This window comes from Biomphalaria glabrata, chromosome 8, assembly GCF_947242115.1.
Source record: "Biomphalaria glabrata chromosome 8, xgBioGlab47.1, whole genome shotgun sequence".
NCBI lineage: Eukaryota > Metazoa > Mollusca > Gastropoda > Planorbidae > Biomphalaria > Biomphalaria glabrata.
The window spans coordinates 35,933,514-35,957,343 of record NC_074718.1 but is presented as its reverse complement, the minus strand read 5'-3'; the positions used below and the strand labels follow the sequence as shown (position 1 = coordinate 35,957,343).

Here is a 23,830-nt window from a genome sequence, read left to right as displayed (position 1 = left end):
AGAGCGCATACACACAATCAGGTAGTCACATTGGTAATACATCATCAACTAAATTAACTTGTACGTAAGAGAGAAACCTTTAGCATCCATGGACTTACAGATAAAGGTTTGAATAAATGAAGAGATCAAGTTTGAAACCAACAATAGAATACAAAAAAATGGTATCCAGTTTTAAGTTTATCTATGTTTAAACTTTCTAACTAGGAAAGATGAAAGATAACTCTACATTCACTTGTTGGTATCGAGCAAAATAATTAATTACCACTAATTGACTAATTATTTTTGTAAAGTGATTCATGTATTGTCTTCGCCCATGAATAATTGTGCTTCAAATGATCTGAGTATGGGTGTGGGATGGAAGATATAACGTGTTCCAATGTTTTACCAGACAGAGTGAGTTGATAAAAGCTTTGTACAAATACAAACCCTAACACTATCTACTGTACAAGGCAAGAGTTTATGTGGAGATATCTAAACTAGAACTTACTGCAAAGTTCATCTAAGATATAGGACTGGTTATTTGAACCTTTACCAGTACGAAGATGTAGATAGCGGTGACTGTAGCAACATGGAAGTCACAAACAAACAAACAAATACAAACTAAAACTTTAAAAAAAATACAAAATTATATTTTTTATTGCAACCAAAGCAGTCTGAGAACATACTGTCACGTGTCACATTCACTCAATGTTCATTGGTCGTCCTGCCCAGACTGATAATAATAATTCTATTATACGAAGCAATGCTTTCAGCTCAGCTTTCTGCTCTTACACTATCAACAAAATCAATATTTAAAACAAATGATCCAAATCAGACAGGCAGAGAGCAGGCACATTTATATGTACTAAAACATGTCCGTGTTTCTAGAAGCTCAAGCGGTACAATTGTACAAGGAATACCTAGATCTCTATAATCTATATTCTATGGTAGACTATACGTCACTATAGCACAGCTTCGATGTCATGCACAGGTGAAACATAAGGACCAAATAAATGACGTTTATGGTGACCTGTATACCTGTAGGTATAGACTCAAAAAGATACATTTTTATAGGCCAAAATAAACTTTTTTTTTTTGGAGCGAATTTGAGTATAAACTGATTAGTTTCTAGTGTATTATGCTTTCGGAGTGGGCCTCCAAGTGTTAGGAATGAAGGGGTCTGCTTCCTCCTCAAACCCTAACTTCCTTTTCGGTATAAATTAATGTATTTTAACAAGATATATATATATATATATATATATAATTTGTTCATTAAATTCACTCTGTGACATTAACAGTAGTAGTAGGCTTTAACAGTGCTAGAGCTTCGGTCTGCTGGGTCTAAAATCTGATGTGTCTAAAGCCTGGGAGGTCAAAAACTTGATGAGTTTCAAACCTGGCAACGATGGGGAAAAAAATGGAAGACTTAAAAACTAAACATGTGTTTCTTTAGAATGTCTTACACTAGCTCAGGTCTACACTGACATGTAGGAAGTTTTCACTTGAAATGGAACACAATTCTTTCAGCCATATCTTCTCTACTACAGCTTGTTTCAAGTAAAAAAAAAGGATGTAGCTGTGGTCAATCAAATTAAAACTAAGACTTCCCAGCCCATAACGAGATCTGACACGCCCTCCCCACCCCCTTGTTCCTCGTGCCGTTCGCTAATCAATAAGAGAAGAGAGAAACTGGTGGGGATGGGCCGAGAAACAAGTCCCTCCTAAAGAAAAAGCTGTTTAGAAAGGCCTACAGCATGTCAAATGAAGGTAAGTGTGTCACTGGGTGGTCCAAGTGTGTTGCTTAGTTCGATGTATACTACAATAAGGTCAGATAAAAAAATTTTGCTTGTCATTGCATCATAGAAATGTAGGTTTCATGCTTGTGTAACAAGAAACAGATGAACACTACGTTGATAAGATAATCTTCTGTGTACTGTTATCAACAAACAATCTTCTGTGTACTGTTATCAACAAACAATCTTCTGTGTACTGTTATCAACAAACAATCTTCTGTGTACTGTTATCAACAAACAATCTTCTGTGTACTGTTATCAACAAACAATCTTCTGTGTACTGTTATCTACAAACAATCTTCTGTGTACTGTTATCAACAAACAATCTTCTGTGTACTGTTGTCAACAAACAATCTTCTGTGTACTGTTATCTACAAACAATCTTCTGTGTACTGTTATCAACAAACAATCTTCTGTGTTCTGTTATCAACAAACAATCTTCTGTGTACTGTTATCAACAAACAATTTTAAAGAAATGTTCAATATCGTTCTTTTAAGTTTCTAAATGCTACATGCTATCCATTGGCTAACCTACCAGGCCTGACTCATACTGACAAAAAATTTTGGAAACATAAATATATATTTTAATACATACAATTTGTTAATAACATTAAATTGTTTCACAGCCAAATCACATCAAAAATTTATACAAAAAGCATTTTTAGACTCAGACTCTCTTGCAAACAAATAACATTTACATATTATTTATGTACAGGCAATTTACATTTGGCACATAGAGTTTGATGCTATAAGCTCAATACAGTCATCAACAAAAGTAATACTTTTAGTTTCTTTGTTCCTCATTACATTAAATAACACAAGGGAAGAGCAGACGATCTGGGGAGACATCTTTGGACACGAAGTCACGTGACAAAGCACGTTACGTGAAGGCTCCTTCTTATTACTTCTTGACATGCTGAAGAGTTACACAAAAGAAAAAAAAATCCAGAAGAGATTCTTAGTATTGGACGTTCCAGAGATTACACCAAAGCCTGAATGGGTATTAGCGTGGATCACTGCGTTAGGACGAGTCCGGCTTCCTTTCTCACAGCTGATTGACAGCTACACAGATTGTAGTTTTAACGCTGGACAGCAATACAATCTCAAAACAGAAAAAAAAAAACTTGAATGGATAAAAAAAAAGTTGTGCATGACAGGTTCTCGCGCTGTATGCTTCCATCACACCCCTTCTTCTTAAGGAACTGGATAACAATGGCGAACGTGTGATTATGTTATGAGTGTAGAGTCGTGTTGAAGAGGGCAGTGTTCGGTCTCTCTTTCTTTAAGAATGTCAAGCTTAAAAGCTTAATCCCCAGAATGCAACAGAAGAAAAGGGACAGTAAAAGAATATAGATAAGCCATGGAGAAGGGTTGGGCCACTGAAGATGAGAGATTCCCCCCCCTTCCTTCTCTGTACACCATGTAGCTCCCCATATGAAGTGCTATCTACTTCACAGTTGGTGAAATGTTTTTGTTTCAAGCAGACTTAGATAAATCCTCCTGCTCCACGCGGGGCTCTGGTTGTTCTTGAAAATGAACACGAGAGGGCGCTGCTGTCAAAAAGTCACTGGAAGCCGTCTACATCCTGACAACAAGGGCAGACTGGTAGGCCATACATTGTTCTCTCTTGTCAGGAGTGACTTGCCCCTCGCCGTGAATGCCAATAGAATGGTATCCTGGACAACAAAAAGCTCCCGCTGGTCAATCCATGTCCTGAACCTTGACCCGCAGGTAGCGGGAGTACAAGTCTTTTCAAGTTTCTAATCTATTCAGACCACCTCAGACATTCATCTGTCAGAAGGAAATAAAAAAAATTATTTATAATAATTACAAGAAATTATAACAACAACATAAACATATGATTGAGCTGAAAATACACGTAGGCCTACTTATTATTATATAGTTTCATCTATGGCGGAAAAGCAATAAGTAGCTCTCTTTTTGGTGCATCCGGTGTAAAAAAAAAATGGCGTGTTTATAAGCTATGTTTTTTTTTTTTAAAGTATATGATCATTTTTGTTTATTTTTTTAGCACTAATTAAAAAAAAGCATCTATTTTCACTCAAACACGGCTACAATCTCTTCAATAATTTTTTTCATGATGCCTTTGTAAGACACACAAGTCTTAAAGACAATGTGCACCCCTTAACAGTTACGTCAGATCTGGACGAAGTGGCCGACTCCTCTCCATGAAATAAAGTTTTAAAATCTCCTTTCAGTCAGGGCGTTTCAAGGTCACTAGACGTCACCGAGAAGTACAGAAAGCACAGGTCGTGTGTGTGTGTGTGTATTTCGTGTGTGAATGTTGTTCGTGTTAGCATCTCTATTGTTATTGTTATAGTAGTAACGCTGAGGTGGACAATTGTAGAAACTGAATTGCCATGTGTTTGGACCAATATAATTATCTTATCATTCGTAGCACAGAAGAATGTCTATATAGTCGTTGTCGATCTAGTCTAGCCTTGGCAACAGTGACATTGTTAAAGGGAAACTCCGATGGTTTTTCAAATTTGAGTTATTGACATATTTAAATTCTGCGTAAAAAGTTGTAATAGTAAACATTTGACCATTTTTTTATTTAAATGCTTAGAAACATATATATTTAATAAATTAGTCAGTAAATTCTTGACATCTAAAAAAAAAACGGGGTTCTATGAGATTTTGTTTTAAGCTAGTTCATACGTCACTTCCATCAACAATACTGAAAGAGAAACAGTAGCTATATTTCTTTTACGAGAATGTAAACTTTGCTGTATGGTCTCCTGTTATGCAATAAGTCAATAGATTAAAACACCTTTGTGACGTCACATAGAAACCCGGTGAAAGTCTGACTGTTTTGGATGCGCAGGAAAATTACGTCGGAAAAACATCAATTACTAAGTTATTATTGCAAAGAAAAAAAAAGAATCATATATTCATTATCTGTAAATCAAAAGACATATTATATCAAAAATTGTCAAAACAATCGGAGTTTCCCTTTAAGTATATCGAGAAAATCCCCAACAAACGTTTGAAGACGTCAAGTTCAATGTTGGCTTCTCACACTAAATCTGAAGAATTTCCGTCCAATGTGAACCAACTGCCGCATCGTGAGCCATCAAACCAAATGTTTCCAAGAGGTTGTTTAATAATCTTTTAAAATTTTAGAGGTTTTTGTCTGGCCAAAGGCATGCCATTATATTTGTTTCCGTCGATCATTATATGGTTATGGTTATATATATGGTTTTGGTAAACAGAATACAAATGTGCTTTTAGGCTAAAATTGATATGTATTTATAAGTATTGAGTTACTATATAGATTTACAATACATGCAAGTGAACTTTCAGAAGTTATTTAAAAAGAAATATATGTAAGCTCTGTGATAAATCTCTGTAACCTAAAACTGTTATGATTTCCTTACTCTAGCAACTCTTTTAATTCTACATGATAACATTATATAGTAAAACTCTTTCTTTCTTCTACTAGCTATTAGCCCTGACAGCGTGTCAAGAAATATTACATTTACATACATATCTAGATAGGACTAGGATTTGAAATAGTCAGAGTTAGAGTCAATCACATTAATCCATCCATCCATCCATCCATATTTATCTATCTATCTATCTATCTATCTATCTATCTATCTATCTATCTATCTATCTATCTATCTATCTATCTATCTATCTATCTATCTATCTATCTATCTATCTATCTATCTATCTATCTAACCCTATCTATCTATCTATCTATCTATCTATCTATCTATCTATCTATCTATCTATCTATCTATCTATCTATCTATCTATCTATCTATCTATCTATCTATCTATCTATCTATCTATCTATCTATCTATCTATCTAACCCTATCTATCTATCTATCTATCTATCTATCTATCTATCTATCTATCTATCTATCTATCTATCTATCTATCTATCTATCTATCTATCTATCTATCTATCTATCTATCTATCTATCTATCTATCTATTTATCAATCTATCTATCTATCTAAAATAATTGTGAATACACATCTGTACAGCGATGACGCTACAAGTCAATAGTTACGACAGAGATCAAGACTCACCTTGATAACGGAGACATCCAGCTCGCTGCCACCATGACCACTGTCACTGGTCTCCACGGAAGAGCTACTGCAAAGATCAGTCTCGTGACTTGCAGACGATGGCCGCAGCTGTGGACCAGAGAACAAAAGTAGTCAGACGCACTATATCTGTGATGGTCAGTGGCAGTACAAAACAATGAGAAAAAAAAAAAAACGTATGAAGTGTGAGTAATGTGTGCACCGAATTGTGAAGTACAGTCGAACAGGGTTTGGCCTAAAGTGTGAAAATATCTGACTTGCACTGTCTTGTTTACTTAAATGGCATAAACGAATTTTTTGTTTACAATCCAAACAGGAACATAGAATTAAAATGCTTTTTCTTCTTAGGTCATTATTAGAATATGCATCTTCTGGTTTGGGACCCCTCAACTCAAGAAAACATAACAAACAAATATTCCAATTTGATTAGAGTAACACCATAGTAAAGTAGCTAAATTTAGAGTCACTTCAGGACAGAAGAAAAAAAGTTAAGTAGCAGTCTCATTTGAAACACTAAACCATATAATTTACCAATAGAAAAACAAAAAGTTATAAAAGTACGCAGAAAGACACAAAGACAGAGGCACTTTTTTTTAATTCCATATGCTAAGACTAATTCATAGAAGTGCTTCTTCTTCCCTAGTACCATTAGGGAATGGAATGGGTTGCCTGAATCAGCCAAGAAAACCAATGACTTAGCAGAGTTTAAGGCACTGATTAACATACATAATTAGATAGACACGTGAAAAGCGTAGGGCGTAATTATCTTCTCGAAGTAAAGTCTGTAATCTATTACATATGATTTACGTGTCTTATATTAATATGTCTGTAATCTGTAAGATAAGATAAGATAAGATAAGATAAGACTATCCAACACTCGAATTAAAACGTGCATTTTTTTCTGGTTGAAAGACACAAACTCTATTAAATGAAGAATTTTCAACAGTACATATTATTAAAGGATTGTGCAGATGTGACCAATTAACACCAGTATTAGGAGTTCGAAACAATTTGCAGGACAGAGAGAGCTATTTCTTAAATTTATTCTAGTACAGTAATGTTGGTTTTTCAATGCTTTGTACTAACACATATTATTCATTTTTGGCGTAGCGTTTTCTCAGATCAAAATCGAGAAACAGGCTCTCCATAGCCGCAGTGAGAGGCCTTTTCACCAACAATTACAGGAATAGAAAGTGCGAGGAGCTCTATGCGTAAGTTTGCGTGAATGATGAATTTCTGCAGATTTTAGCTTCGTCAAAGAAATTGTGATACATGACATATTAGTTTTAAAACCTATCACTACCGACATGTTTCATGAAATAAAGTTAGGCTCATTGCAGTGGGTGTCCTTCTTTGTAACGAGCTCACCTTTTTAGGATCGTCCAGGGGTTTTCTACACATCTTAGGCATAAATAAATAAAAAAAGGGTTAGCATAGACAATTAACTTAAACGAATTGGTAAGGGAACAATAAAAATAGACTACTGACCTGTCGGACACTGTCTGGTGTACGTCTGTTGTGTCTCATGGATCTGACCAGTGCATTGTGATTCTGCAGTGCCACGTCCACCACCTGGTCTTGCTGCAGCAGCTGGGATGTTAACCCTTGGTCAAGTTTATGCACGTTGTTGGCGATGCTGTTGCTCCTGGAAGAGTTCGAGGACCCCAGGGGCATATTCGTTGGGGCCCCGGAGAGCGGCGACTGGAGGAACTGGATGTTGGGAATATTCAGACCGGAGCTACTGAGTCCGCTGAACGAGTTTTTGTGTGAGGGGTTAAAAACGGGTGAGGCGCTGCGATTGAAAGTACTTAGAGATGGAGGGTTAAAAGTCAGGCCAACAAAGCCAACGTCCGGTTGAGTGAAGACAGAGTCCGAACTCATGGAAACATCCGACTCTCTGATGGCACTGTCAAAAGTCACACATTTCTTGCCGTTTCGTATCTGACTGCCGAAACGCTGCTGCTGAAAGTCGGTGGGGGCGGCGTCTAAGTTATTGCCCGATTTATGGGCCTTTTCCATGACTTCATCGCCGCCGCCACCTTCGGCAAGATACACGGCAGTTGTCTTGGAAATGGGGTCAAAGGTGAGTTTCTGGTGTTGGTGATGGTGCTTGTCCGCGTTGAACTTCTTCTTGTCTAGGTACTTAATGAAGCACAGGGTCACCAGAACGACAATGGCGACAAAGAGCGTGACGCAGACCATGATGATGACAATGGTAGTGTACGACTCTTGCACCCTAGCCCTGGGCGACTGTTCCACGATGTCCACCCTAAGCAGCGCCTGTGTGGCGTGCTGGGGCTGGCCGTTGTCGCGAACGCCGATGATGATGTTGTAGGTCTGAACGTCTCCCAAGGTCAAGGGCGCCACAAGAGTGACCAAGCCTGTGTCCTCGTTCATCCAAAACAGCCGGGACACTGAAGTGTTCGGGGCGCTCAGAGAGTAGGACAGGCGCCCGTTCTCGCCGCTGTCTAAATCGTGGGCGACCACTTGGATGACCTCGTGACCCGGAGAGACGCCCAAGTTCAGCACCACGCTCTGATTGTCAGGACCAGGGAAAGCGATGACTGGAGAGTTGTCGTTCTCGTCAATGACGTCCACCCAGACGTCCACAGACTTGTTGTTGCGAGGGACGCCACCGTCTATAGCGATGACCTTGAAGTTGTAGTGAGCCTCTGTCTCGTAGTCTATTCCCCGTGTCAAGGTTAAGGCTCCGGTGATGGGCGAAATAGCGAAGGGGGGATCGGGCTGAGATGGGTAGCTGGTCAAAGCGTATCCCACAGTTCCACTCGGTCCAATGTCCGGGTCACTGGCATTCACGTAGCCCAAAAGAAAGTCAACTGACGAGCTCTCCATGACTTTAAAACGGTAAGAATCAGACGAAAACTGTGGAGCGTTATCATTGACATCCAAAACATCCACAGAAACTGTAGCAGATGCGGTCAGAGGCGCCATGCTCATGTCGCTGGCGAAAACCTTGAAGGAGTAACTGCTGACGTTCTCTCTGTCCAGAGGTCCAGACGTATAGAGGTAGCCAGTGGTCTCGTTGATTCTGAAAGCCTTGACGCCCGTCTCCAGATAGTACCGCAGCTGTGCATTAACGCCTTCATCTGCGTCAGTGGCGAAGACCTTGCCCACAAACTCCAGAGGTCTCTGGTTCTCCTTCACAGCCATCTGGTAGAACGCGCTGGTGAACACTGGAGGGTTGTCGTTCACATCTTCCACAAAGACTTGGATCTCGGCGGTGCTTGTCAGTGGTGGACTCCCTTTGTCCCAGCAGGATATCGGCACCACGTACGTAGCCTGTTGCTCCCTGTCCAGAGCGGAGGAGAGGACCACGAGGTACTCAGAAGGTGGCCTGGGAGAGGTCAGCTTGAAATGGTCACTGTCCACCGAGCAGCTCGTAACCCCGTTGTTCCCCGTGTCCCGATCAGTCACCAAAATGACAGCGACAGCCATACCAGATGGCTCCGTCTCTGATACAGAGCAGTTTCCATCTTTCATTCGGGCAAATATAAGACTGATTATTGGAGGGTCGTTAATCGTATCCTCGATGGTGACCGACACGTTGGCCAAGGAGGAGAGGGAAGGAACCCCATGGTCATATGCCCGGACGTTAAAATAAACAGTTGTTCCCCCTTCTTTATCCAAAGCTCGAGTAAGGACTATTTCTCCTGTATCAGGCAAAATCTTAAAGCTGTCAAGTATCTTGGACTGGAAGTTAGACACCAATTCGTAGCTGACCCTTCCGTTCTCGTTAGCATCAGGGTCTGTAGCGGTCACTTTCAGCATGACAGTGTCCTTCGTGGTGTTTTCCGTTATGGTCTTGGAGTAACTCGTCTGTTTGAATGCTGGAGTGTTGTCGTTCACGTCCGAGACGACGATATTAATGGGCAGCCGAACCTCATGATCGCCATCGGACGCCATTAAAGTGACCAAGTAGGATGGGGTTGTCTCCCTGTCCAGTTTACGGATGAGGCGAAGGTTTGGGGAGAGATCAACGGAGCCGTCCGGTCGACTCGTCCTGTTGATGACCAAGTCAAATGTATTCATTATATCTGGCACGAGGCTGTAGTTTTGCACTCGAAACCTGGGATCGTAATCAGCGTCAGTGGCCACGGGTAAAGGGACCATCGTATTGACCGATGCGCTCTCGGACATCGTAGTCTGAAAGCTGGACACAGAGAAATCCGGAAGTTGATCATTGATGTCTACAACCTTGACCCCAGCACTGATGCTGTCGTAACTGTTAGGGGCAGTGGCCGTGATGGAGACATTAAGAATGCACAAGTCCAAGCCCTTGCAAGGGGCGCCCTCCCTGTCCAGGGTGACCTTGGTGAACAGGTCACCGTTGTTTGTGTCCACGGTAAAAAATTCAAGGGGCGAGACGAGAATGTACCTGTAGCCGGGCCCCATGCCACTGGCCACGTTGCCGACCAGGACAGGAGGCGGCTGCCCTTCCTTGACGTCGAACATCAACTGTGCCTGGAATGCTGCATGCAGCAACGTGGACAAGACCACCACTTGGAACACTGGCGACATCGTCAAGGAAGTTGAGCTGGATGTTCTGAGGTAATACCTGTGTAGAAAATAAAACTTTAATGTAGTAACCGATGAGAAGCGAATACAAAAAATATCTTATCTTATAAAATACAGACGTTGCTTAAAACAAGAAAATAATCACGTCCTACGCATGTTCCTAGGTCAATCTAGACTTTAATTCTGCCACGTCATTGGTTTTCCTGGCTGGCTCAGGCAACCCATTCCATGCTCCAATAGCACTACGGAAGAAGGAGCATTAGTACAAATTTGTCCTAGCATATGGAACGAGGAATGAGCCTTCATCTCTGTGTCTATTAGATTTTGTCTTTGTATTTGAAGATTATGGTTCAGTGTTGTATTTATAACATAAGCGACAATCATTAAAAGAGGTGTTTTTAAGAGATGAAAATTTGAAATCTTAAATAGGAAACGACAAAGTCACTTTTTTACTTTGTAAATTACTTTTAATGAAATATCTTTTAACAAGTTTTGCAAGTTCAAATGGTGGAACAACTTACAAACAAACAGAAGCATTTTCAGGTCTGAATGGGAAAACACACACAGACTGGTAAGGGAAATGTTGCTACCCTATAAAGAACAAAAATCGATTAAAGAATTAGCGCTTTAATAGTGGAGATGTCAGAAAAAGGAGGCCAGTCCGTAACTAGCAAGGTGTTTGGTGTATCGGATGTACAGAATACAAAGTATTTATAAACTTTCCTTTCTAAAACCATATGTTAATTTTATACATTGAAGAATAAAAAAAAAATTAAAATGTAAACAAATTTAATAATTTCATTTAGGCCTATGTCGAATACAAAAAATCTATCTTTTTGGTGGTATGACGTCTCCAGTGTACACAGTAAGGGAAGGGTTGATAGGTAATGTATTAAAAAGTTATAGGATCATTTATTTTCACTTACAGGCACTGCAGAACCATTTGTTTTAAGCTTTCCTGTTTCTAGCTCATTTTCTGTTTCTATATAGCTGGCAATACTGAATTTCAACTGAGCGCCCTTGACATTGCTTAGTTTATTCTTATAATCTCCGATACATTTGGTATGAAACTTTCCCTTACAAAGATATAATTACCAAACTTGCACTACAATAAACCACTATCAATGTCAACCAAAGAAGTGAAATAGAATGCTGTAAAACCAAACAAACACTATTAACCTTTTGGTATGCAATTCTTCTCATCTTTAAATAACAAAAAACACAGCCACACAAACAATTATTTTAGAATGTAATTCTTTTCAAATAAAATATCGACCTCTTTTTTCTTCTTCGTTTTTTTTTGACTAGAGGATTGGCTCAAGTTGGGTGAAAATAAGACGAGGCTGAAACAAGGGTGAATATGACCATGTTTCCATTGCCCTGCAGAGGAGATCAACACCCAGAGATATGAAAAGAGGCTAAAGAGAGGCCGCGCAGGAGATCAATTGCCTCCAGTTATCATGATTTAAAGGCCGTAGAAAGTTCCAGGCAATTATCCAAAGCAAAACGGTTTCCCAGGGATCGAAGCTGCTGCTGCACCGCTTGTCTAATGGCGCAAGGGGGCCCTGAGTGTGTGTGTATTTGTGTATGGGATTCTCAATGGCCTCGAAGCTATGGGTCCGGCAGCACGTGCTTCAATCGGCAATCAAGATTTAATCAACTTTTCCCCTCTACCGCCCCTCTTTCCATGGTGCCTCACCCTCCCTCTCCACGTTTTCTTTTTAAAAACTCCGTTTAAAAAAAAAATAAAGTGGAGAGACCACTCCGCCATGTTGTCTTGTTGTAGGGGGACTTGTAGTTAAAAGAAAACAGTTCACCCCCCGACCTACCCCCCCTCTCCTCTCTTGGTTTCTCCTCATGTGTACCTAAGGAACATTTCTCATCGACTCTGTAGGGCCATCACTTGATCTGATCAGACTGGTTTAATTTGGACTCGGGAATGGAAAGGAAAAAAAAAATGAAAACAGTGAATTTGTGAAAGGGGACAGAAAAAAAAAAAGAAGTTGATATGAATGGGGGGGGGGGGGGCGGGGGCGGGGGGGGGCATTCAAGTGAACCAAGCCGATGTGGCGGCTACTTCAAGACAGGACATGATAAAACAATAATTGTAACAGAATGCAGTCAGTGTCCTGGAGACGGAGAGATGGGAAGATCTGATTAGACAGTGTCCATCAACCTGACCGACATGACCGGACCACGTTAGGACAGACGCCCGACAGTTGCCTACAAAATACAAGTCGCACTTGCTCGATGTCCCTGCTGTATTGTAAGTGTATGCGCTTTTGAAGTAATGGAGCCATTAGAGTTTGGGTTCGAAACCTTAAAATTTAGTGCTTTACATCGGCAATACATTCCAATTCTTTTTTCGCTTATTTTGTACTGTGGACAATATTTTTTTTTCATTGACCACAAAACAGGAAACTTCAAATACCTCACCGCCACCAAAACATGAGTCACTGCGCTTTCATTTCTTCGTCTCGTTGTATCGAATGGTCAATACATAATGTTTTCAAATCAATCACGAGGACTACTGACATTTGTCTGCAATAGAAATGCACGCGGTTTCCTCTAAGACATTTGTGATCTATGGCTGCGGATGACATAAAGCTCGAGGGTGTCATGTGGCAGTATAACTACCAACCGCCATGACTTCCCCATCGTATGTCAGGTACCTATTAGAGTTGGGTGGACTCAGGGGCGTCCTAAAAATCCTGAATTTCAAAGCTGGGATTGGATCTTGAAACCCCACTACTCGGAAGCCAAGTGCTCTACCGATCTGTTACCAAGCCCCCAAGAATCCACAAACGCATGTACTGATTTTTGTTTTCTATTATGTCTTGCGTGTAAGACACGAGACACGGCAACATTCAACAAACAAACACACACACACAGTGAGGAATGAAATCCCTAGAAAATAAGGCAGATTTGCAGAAAACTAAAAGTTCCGACAATTTGTTGACTACCATAAAAACAACACCAAAACAATCGTATATTAAAATACAATATTACTTCCGTCTCCGGGTCAAAAGAGAATACTAGAGAATAAGACATCTATTTCAACATGTCTGATACCTTAACGTCTGCGACACTAGCGCTTCTAATAATCACTCGATAATTCGGAAAGCTTGTATAACCATTTAATAAATATTAATAAAGTGTATACTTACACAATGATGGCAACATCAAATATCAGAACCAATGATTAATAGCATACTACACAACTACCCATTGTTTGGAAAGCACTTTACTAATACAATGTTTTAGGGGGCATCGCAACTTATTATGGATACAAATCCTAAGGCCTACGGATAGAATTCACCATTTGCACGTTTTGAAACGAGAATCTTAAGAACAGCTTCGCACTTCGTCGCTCAAGTGTTGCCTTGCTCAGGGCTAGTTATAAATAGATCGTCTTTAAAACCAAACAAAAAAAAAATGTTTCAGATTGTAGAATTAATGATTGCATTGCATGGACGCTGCAATAACACATTAAGGATGATGAAATATAGGAATACAATATAAATAGCACACCATGACGCAGGCGAAAAAAAAAATAAATGAGAGGGTGAGTAATTCGTACAGAGTTGTGGCATGTAAACAGTGCATGCTGGTGCAGACATAATACAAACAAAATGAATCCTCGGAGTCATTCCTACAGATTTATGGCATGCAAACAGTCACCATTAATTATTTGTTATTTCCCCTTCTGACAGACCAAACGGCCTAGCAATCTTGTCAAAAAAACAAACAAACAACAACATTGATGTCTCGACAAACTAGAGGACAGGGACCACCGCAAGGCGGCGCTACGTTCTCCATTAAATGAATTCCTCAAACACGCCGAAAAACTCGTCAGCTCCAAATCTCATTCCGAGAGCAGACGAGATGAAAATAACAGGAAGTTCCCTACAACTCGCTAGATTCCGTTGCTTGGAACCACTGGTCTAAGTTGAGCTTAGTTCTGCTTCATTATATTAACTAAAACAAGTATTAAATGGAAAAAACTAACGTTTCCAATCAAGTTTGTATTCATCGAAATATTTAATTCAATGATGGAAAAGTATCTTCTTGAAACTACAGAGGAGACACACATACACGCAGATATATATTACACGTGTGCTGAATATCAAAAAGGAAATGACATCCAATTTACAAGTTCGCCTACTCTAATATGTCACAGAAATAATTTAATGCATTTTCATTAAAGCCTTTACCAAAAAGTTGGGCTTCTCCACAAAAATTCTGCCCAGGACCTTCCTATACTTAAATTAGGCCATTATATCAACTCAGACATGTCTCGTTCAAGTGAAAAGCTGATGATTTCCAAGGCTAACAGTTGTGTTGCAAGTGGTTAAAACAAATGCTCGATTTATCCAGCTTATCAAAGAAGAGCCAGAAAGGAATACAACCGAAGGTTCTGCTTATAAGTATTGTGATCAACACATTAAAGCACATTTGACTGAACTATCTCTGAAACTAATGTCAAGTATTATTAAAGCACACTTGACTGAATTATCTATAAAGCTAATGTTAAGTATTATCAAAGCACATTTGACTGAATTATCTCTGAAACTAATGTCAAGTATTGTTAAAGCACATTTGACTGAATTATCTCTGAAACTAATGTCAAGTATTATTAAAGCACACTTGACTGAATTATCTATAAAACTAATGTTAAGTATTATTAAAGCACATTTGACTGAATTATCTCTGAAACTAATGTCAAGTATTATTAAAGCACACTTGACTGAATTATCTATAAAACTAATGTTAAGTATTATTAAAGCACAGTTGACTGAATTATCTCTGAAACTAATGTCAAGTATTGTTAAAGCAAATTTGACTGAATTATCTCTGAAACTAATGTCAAGTATTATTAAAACACATTTGACTGAACTACATTTGAAACTAATGTTAAGTATTGTTAAAGCACATTTGACTGAACATTTGAAACTAATGTTAAGTATTTTTAAAGCACATTTGACTGAACTACATTGGAAACTAATGTTAAGTATTGTTAAAGCACATTTGACTGAACATTTGAAACTAATGTTAAGTATTGTTAAAGCACATTTGACTGAACTACATTGGAAACTAATGTCAAGTATTGTTAAAGCACATTTGACTGAACATTTGAAACTAATGTTAAGTATTGTTAAAGCACATTTGACTGAACTACATTGGAAACTAATGTTAAGTATTGTTAAAGCACATTTGACTGAACATTTGAAACTAATGTTAAGTATTGTTAAAGCACATTTGACTGAACTACATTGGAAACTAATGTTAAGTATTGTTAAAGCACATTTGACTGAACATTTGAAACTAATGTTAAGTATTGTTAAAGCACATTTGACTGAACATTTGAACCTAATGCTAAGTATTATTAAAGCACACTTGACTGAACTACATTGGAAACTAAAGTCAAGTATTATTAAAGCACATTTGACTGAACTACATTGGAAATTAATGTCTAGTATTATTAAAGCACATTTGACTGAACTACGTTTGAAACTAATGTTAAGCATTATTAAAGCACATTTGACTGAACTACATTGGAAATTAATGTCAAGTATTATTAAAGCACATTTGACTGAACTATGTTTGAAAGACAGGGTCTAGACTCGGTATGTAATTTTGACAATACTTATTGGGGAACAGATGTCAAGGGAAAAAAATAAATTGAACGCTCAGAACTGAGAAGAAAATTGAAGAATTGATTCTATGCTCTCAAACCTGTTTCACTTTTCTGCTTCGTTAACTCAGGCGTAACAGGTACTTTAACTGCCCGTCATACTCGGCCTGGCGTTAATCACTGGGGAGGCCTGGTCACAATACATCCCCAAAGCCAAGAACGACCATGGTTACAATTGATGCAAAAAAGAGCGGGGGGGGGGGTGCGGTGGAACCCAGGCCTGCGAACTGCGTGGCCAATGGAACGTAGCCGGCTTTGAACGACTCAAAATATTTAGCCAGCGCCGGGGGGCGCCCATCTGAAAAGGGTGCGTCACCACCCGTGGTAATCTGACCTGTCATCGATGGGAGGCCCCCAAAAAAGATAATTGGACAGCAGCGCTGGAGTGATTTCTCTGACATGTGACTGAAATGGTCGCCATCTAAAGAAACTGTCTACAGTCAGTTGGTCATTTGTGTGTGCCCGCGTGTGTCTGTGTAAGTTCGTGCTCTCAAAGAGCTCTCCTATTGTAAAAGAAAAAAAAACTAAAACTTGACTCTCGAATTCATACGCGACTTCAATAACTGCCTTTGGCAGACGAACAAATTTGGCGCCAATGACTTGCGTCTTTACCAAACGATCCTATACTCGAGAGTTATTTGTTCATGACAGGCAGGCTTTTGTCAAATTGAGCAACAACATGAGGAGTTTGTACTAGAACTTTCTATCTCTGAGATTCCTACAAGGAGGCTGATCTCTAACTAGCAATGTTTTTGTTGTATCCCATGTACATAGTAAGAAATGTTAATAAGCAAGGTATTTGAGTCAACTATAGCAGCCTAACTCAACTTTAATTGTGTGCTTTTGAGTACTGTAGAATTAACTTTCGAAGCCATCACATTTCCTCGTATCGATTTGTCTTCTTTTTTTTTTTCTCTCTCTCTGAATTTTATTGTTTAAAGAACGTAAACAGGATCTTAAAAATCAAAGGGTAAACAAAGAGAAGATTACTGTGATTAGCTTTTAGTGTGAAAATAACCAAACGTCCTCTTTTTCTTAAACATTTTTTTTTAAGGTTCTATTATACTCCACCACATTCTTTATATCGCTTTCTATTCTTTTTACTCTCTTGCTGAACTTTATTGCTTTTAGGAACGTAACGGGACCTTAAATATGAAAGTGTAAAGAGCTTAATACTTTTAGTGTGAAAATCCCCCACTACTATGTAATAAAATCTAGAGTCTAGAGAATGTTTCTAAAAGAGAAGAACTTAACTAATTCCGTTTTATTTTTGTTCCGATGAACACGCCTCCGTCCGTCACATTGACATGACCTTGGCGAGAAAGTCTGAACATTTTCTGACATTACTCCACAGACGCCTGAAGTGAGAACCGCTGAAATCAGAGCGGCACCGGCCACCTTCTCGACCCCGAGCATCATTCATCATCCAGCCACTTTATTAGGAACCATCAGTCAGCACTGGCCACACCGGGGCACGATAACCAAGAGCGGGACGCTTGACCACCGAGATGATGGACAAGAAGTGATGACACTGGTGCATGCTTTGGTCAACACATCCAACGTCTACGAGTTGTTTACCCAATGCTAACATTGATGAAGTGTAAACCATGGGCGTGTTTCGGTTTTATGTTCACCTTTAGACACTTTAACTCTAGATCAGTTTTTTCGTGACTAATCATAGTCACACAATCTATGCTTACATTTTGACTTTTCAAAATTAGCTTTAGATTCAATGGACTGCTCTTGAAGCAATAAAATGCAGTCCGAGAGAAAAAGAAGAGGTAGCAGTAGGCGACTTAAAGAAACTAAAAGAAAATAAGCAAAATAATTTTTTAAAAAGCTGATCTAAAGGGGAAGACGTCCGTCCTTAAAACTATAACTACAAAGTTATTCTCCGTATTCCATATCAAACGAAATGAGTAATTACCAACAATTAATTTACTTATTGGGTGTTTTTGTTTATTAATTCATGTTTTTTTTTAGGTACCATAAATAATTGTTTAAATTATCAACTTGATCGGAGAATGCGAGAGGGAGAAATAGCGTTAACAATTTTTTTCTTTAATGGGACTAAACCCAACAAATTTAGCCGTATCTGTGAATACTGAAGTATTAGTTTCCCTTGTTGGTATCAAACAAAATATTTAATTACAATTAATTAATTGTCTAATTGGTTACTTTTTTTTTAAATTGATTTTTTTTATTAAGTCTTGTCTTTGTCAATGAATAATTGTGCGAAATTTCAACTTGATCCGAGAATGGGTGTGGCAGAAATAACATGTACACACTTTTGTTTACCAGACAGAGTTGCTATAAGTTTTGTACAAACAACATGAAAGGAGGACGGGAGAGATTTGAAAATACACAAATTAAGCAATGTCAAGGACGCTAGAGTGAAAGCTATATGCCGATAGAGTAATTCGGTGATGTCTACCTAGCAAGTGGAAATTTATGTATTGTCAATAAAATATAATTATTCTAGGTTTAAAAATAGCTTATCAATACTTGCATATTTGTGTACACCGGAAACTCCGTTTATGAAAATTATCCATAACTGTGACAAGTCAACAGACGCCAACGGCATTCATTGTACTAATAGGACCATCAAGGAGAATTACCAATGACAGAAAGACAATAACGCTAAAAAAATGAACAGAATAAATTATGAACGTCTGGAGACATGAACGTTAAAATGATGGGACAAATACTTCCAGAGATTTACGTTCATCCATTTCTCATGTTAGTAATGTGGGAACAGAAGTGCTGAACAAATGAGACATAAGAAAGTCTTTCCTAAACCTTGAAATAGAAAATGTGTTCACTTTTAATAACACAGAACGCCGCCCGGTTGAGTGCATGCGACATTTTCTTGCGCTGAGAACATGCAGATGTACAGAACACTGCTTTCAATCAGTAGATGCTGCCTCGTGTCTTTGAAAGTAACAGGAAGTCAATGCTAGTTCTGCTTGAATTTATTACAGATTAAAACAAGGCACCCCACACCGACTAAACAACATACAATATAACCATGACTGACTAAGTCAGTTCTCTCCCTCCCTTACCCTCCCTCCCCCCCCCCCCACTGGACTATCGGCGCATGTCACATTTGCTGAAGGTTACAGTTGGTCTATCAGCAATGCACGATGGTACTGAGATTAGGCACACAAGTCTTAGTGTATGACAGGTCGTTTTCTTTTTTTTACTCCCAGTGATGAATTAAACATCACGGCATCAAGAGCGCGTCTAGGGGTCGTATTGGTGGTGGTGGGAGGGGCGTGGGGGAGGGCTGGGGCGCTGAGCGTTAAATAAGAATGTCAGCTCCGGAGATTATCAAAGTCAAGTTAAGGGAGGATGAATTCGGACAGCATAGGGCGTAAGAATGCACGAGCGCCCCCCCTCCAAACCCCTTTTATTTTGTTCCTAATCAGAATCAGGCAGACGCTAAACAAAGGGCTGAAGAATGTGGAGCAAATGCCCACAAGGGAGGCGCCCTGGGGTGGCAAAGCCCAACTAAGAGATAAACCATTTTTTGTTATGAACAGTCTTACGCACGTGTGGAGAGAAGGTTAGAAGACACGGCAACAGACGAGAGATTGTCAGTGACGTTCAATGTGTTGTCGTTTAGCTCAGCAGCATGGGTTCACTTCCACACCACTTCTTTACGTTGGTTTAGGGCCGTCTGAATGATGTAAGGCAACTGTCAGCTCAAATTCAAGTTTGTCTGATTCAGGCAACATCAGTGAATAGCAACGAATAGATACGAGACGATTGTGGTCTGTGGAACAGGCCTGACTAAAGTTCGTATACAAATTAAACATAAAAACGCTTTCAAAAATATACATTTTTTTTCTAAATATACAAAAGATCAGCTCAACTATGAACCCACTGGGCATGTTCAGGATAAATAAACAATGTCATGGACGCTAAATTTCACATTAATGATGCCAACTGCGACAAAGGAAAGGGCTTAAAAGATTCCATACACACACACAATACAACCCACCAAACTTTTTAATTCCCACCCTAAAAGATCAAATATTATAATAACTGACACAATAAAGGGAGAGCAGAGAAAGCTAGACAGAAATGTCCAAACTTTATAATTCCTTTCCACCATTGCAACTAGATCTCTCTTATGTCACAGAAACTATACGTGCAACAAGGCCCCCACCTTACTGATCCATTCTGACACTTCATTTAATAACATTAACTTCCATATATATAATAATGTAATTTGACAGAAACTATATAAGAATGTTAACACCGTTATTTCCCATTGCCAGTTTTTTAAATATTTTTAAAAATAGTCAATATAACTTATAGAAATATTATTTTAAATTGATGTTAAACATTTGGCCTCTACTAGACACCCTGACGTTGACACATACTATTTCAGTTTGGACCAAGACAGAACAACTAAAGTCTAAATCTCTCGAGCTTCAATTTTTTGGTTATTAAACTATCAATGTGAATGGTACTTCATAGTTCCCCCCCCCCCCAATCAAGGCCACACAGTCATCAGCAAGATGTCCATCATGACCACACAGTCATCAGCAAGATGTCCACATAGTGATAACTTCTCACTTGTGTCTTCACAACTTGCCCCCCCCCCCAGCACATTGTATTCCTTCAGTGTGAAGAAAGAAGTATGAAACTGAGTGAACCTGCATCTAGTTTATCAATCCGAAGGTCATGTATCAAGCACTGCATAGAGATTGGGTTAGTTTTGAAAACCAAATGTCAGACCCAACTTCTTTGACATGGATTTCACTAACTGCTACTTTGACATGGACTTCACTAACTGCTACTTTGACTTCACTAACTGCTACTTTGACATGGACTTCACTAACTCACTTATTGCTACTTTGATATGAACTCCACTAACTCACTTATTGCTACTTTGACATGGACTTCACTAACTCACTTATTGCTACTTTGACATGGACTTCACTAACTCACTTATTGCTACTTTGACATGGACTTCACTAACTCACTTATTGCTACTTTGACATGGACTTCACTAACTCACTTATTGCTACTTTGACATGGACTTCACTAACTCACTTATTGTTACTTTGACATGGACTCCACAAACTCACTTATTGCTACTTTGACATGGACTCCACAAACTCACTTATTGTTACTTTGACATGGACTCCACTAACTGCAATTTTGATATGAACTCCACTAACTGCAATTTTGATATGAACTCCACTACTTCACTAACTTCTACTATGACAAGGGAGCTGCCGCCACGTGCCGCTACTGACACTAAGTAAGCTATGTATGTAGAATGTTGTTGACATGTTGAAACTGTGTGACTACTGGATGACAGGTGACTGTCAGTGGACAGTTGACTTAGACGTGTCTTCTCCAGTCCAGCAACGACATTCAGTGTTTGCTTAGATAACTTGAACAAATCCCTTTTCCGTTGAATATTTTACCCACTTGGAACACATAGGTAAAGCCCCCCAACCCTCCCCTAGGTAAAGTTTGACCAGTGTGACCAGAGGGGCCCCAGCCCTGCTTTAAGCCATCAAGTGTTTCAGTAATGTTGACCATCGAAGCTGATCTCAAATAGAAAGTGTTGTGGGAGGCAGGGTGAGGAGGAGGTGGAGAAGCTGAGCACGCAACACAAACCTGAAGTGCTGTCGACTCAAGGATTTTGTCCAATACACAAGTCAACATTACAGGCTTGGAATGCAAGAGTTACCACGGCTTGAATGGAACGTTCTCAGGTGATGCGAATAGTCGTGGTGTTAGTCCCACTGACCAAGGTGGCAAATCTTGGACTTATGGTCATCTTTTTTGCAGGGCGACGGTGTTTATAAAGTTAGCATTCAAAGTAACGTCTTAGGTCTACACGCAGTGTTTGGATTAAACAAAAAAAAAAAAAATCGTAGAAGTTCCAAATATTCAGACCATACCATATTATTTATCATGAAGAGAGAGAGAGAGAGAGAGAGAGAGAGAGAGAGAGAGAGAGAGAGAGAGAGAGAGAGAGAGAGAAGTTTGAAACTGAACTAAGCTTTCATGAAAGATTCGTCATTTAACTAAGTTTGAGTGGCCTTCGGCCCTTACATTTTAAAAACTATAAATGCATCCCAACATAGTGAGTATATATTTACATCTAGAAGTAAAACCTTTTGATAAAGATGGTAAAAAAGATCCAGCTCTACATGGAAAACAAAAAAAAAAAATCCGAGTGTACAATCCAATCATTTTTTTTTTTATTAAGAGCTCACGAAGATCTACCATACAACTATAGGCCTACTTTTTTCCCAAATGCCCTTTCAACAGTACGGTAAATGGAATTTGACTATGACCAAAAGAAACTTATATAAGACACCATGGCTAGATCTAGCTTAACCCAGTAAGTTTGGTGTGTGAACAAACATCACAAAATTGGCAATGTGTTGGAACAAATGGTTTTAAAGGTGGAACTAGGACAACTTCACACGCGTAAGAATCCTGTTTAATAATGGGCCAGTTTTAAGACTAAAACACGAGCCAAGAAAAACACAAGTCAGGTCTACAATAGTACAATATTAAACACGCCTAAAACACTAGCCAAGTAGGCTTACTCGATCTACAACAAATGGAGTGCTCTTCCCCTGTCCCAGAATAAGCTAGACAATACAGACCTACATCTAAAACATCCTCAGGTAATCCAAGCTTTGAAAGTACTGTACCACACAAACAATAACAAACACCAACAAGCACCAAACACTAAACACAAAAACACTATACATATAGACTAAAGAAAGTCAGAGTGACCTACCTATCAAAGGGTGAACATGGGGTGTCACAAACGTGCCATGTATGACACGAGTTCCTCTCAAAGATAACAAGCTGGATGAAACGTGTCAGACAACAGTATTTCAGCAATCAGATAAGTCCTGGTCAGTACATACAGCACTAATCTATATAAATCCGTGACGTTTTTTGATGAAACCTGTAACCAGCGGGAAGCTATGTAAATACACTTTGTTTATGCACAATATTGAAACCACATAATTTTATCAATAATTAACTATATAACAGTAAGTCTCATTAATCTAATATATGCTCATATTTAATACAGTAGAGCTAGTCTACACCATGTCCAATTTTCTTCCTAATATCGAATACACTTGAGTCAAAACGCCTTGAAATCAATCAAGCTTTAATGCTAGATCAAGATCCAAATATATATATCTCAAGTACTGGAAAAATAACAGCGGCTAATTTCTTCTATCTGGTCTGTAACAAACTACACCACAAAATGTCTTCAACTGAATCAATGCATGCGTTCACTCTTCAACTCATATTTAATGTAATCATACTGCCTGGACTCACACTCGGCGGACCAGTTACTGAGAAAAAAAAAAAACGGCTGGCAAGATAGCAACTGTCGCCACACCGCAGCTACCCCCCTCATTTTTATTCACGCGAAGCAGCGCGACAACCAACGAAATCTTGGCGCTGGCGGAAAGGGGCGGAGCTCATAGTTAAAGACCTGCCCAGGAACGCAGGCTTGCATGTGTGTTTGACTGTGTGTGTGTGTGTGTGTATTAAACAAAATTGAAAAAAAAGTGCTCGCGGCCGCGTCTTCTGTTATGTCGAGATTATCCCAATAGTCAACTGTCCTCATAATAAACGCTAGTTACAGTTGAAACGGTCAAGTGATTACTGTATTGTCCACTTCAAAGGACACGCGGGCTACAAAGAAACCTATACGGCACGCTCGATCAAATCCATGATCT

General features: G+C 39.1%; 1 protein-coding gene across 1 annotated transcript; it reads right to left on the bottom strand.

Moving 5' to 3' along the window:
- Positions 1 to 607: 607 nt before the first annotated feature.
- On the bottom strand, positions 608 to 23,466 carry LOC106059427 (protocadherin-1-like). The gene is made up of 4 exons (XM_013217057.2): positions 22,867 to 23,466; positions 7,343 to 10,430; positions 5,837 to 5,944; positions 608 to 3,563 (listed from the first exon to the last, which is right to left on the bottom strand). Exons 2-4 carry the CDS (start codon positions 10,391 to 10,393, stop codon positions 3,552 to 3,554), a joined length of 3,171 nt encoding a protein of 1,056 aa, XP_013072511.2. The 5' UTR covers positions 10,394 to 10,430; positions 22,867 to 23,466; the 3' UTR covers positions 608 to 3,551.
- Between the last annotated feature and the right edge of the window lie 364 nt (positions 23,467 to 23,830).

Excerpts from the sequence above, each read along its gene's own strand:
- LOC106059427 (XM_013217057.2), bottom strand. The coding sequence starts at position 10,393 with ATGTCGCCAGTGTTCCAAGTGGTGGTCTTGTCCACGTTGCTGCATGCA. Across the intron at positions 5,945-7,342 it reads CACCAGACAGTGTCCGACAG|CTGCGGCCATCGTCTGCAAG; the intron begins GTCAGTAGTCTA and ends TCTGGTCCACAG.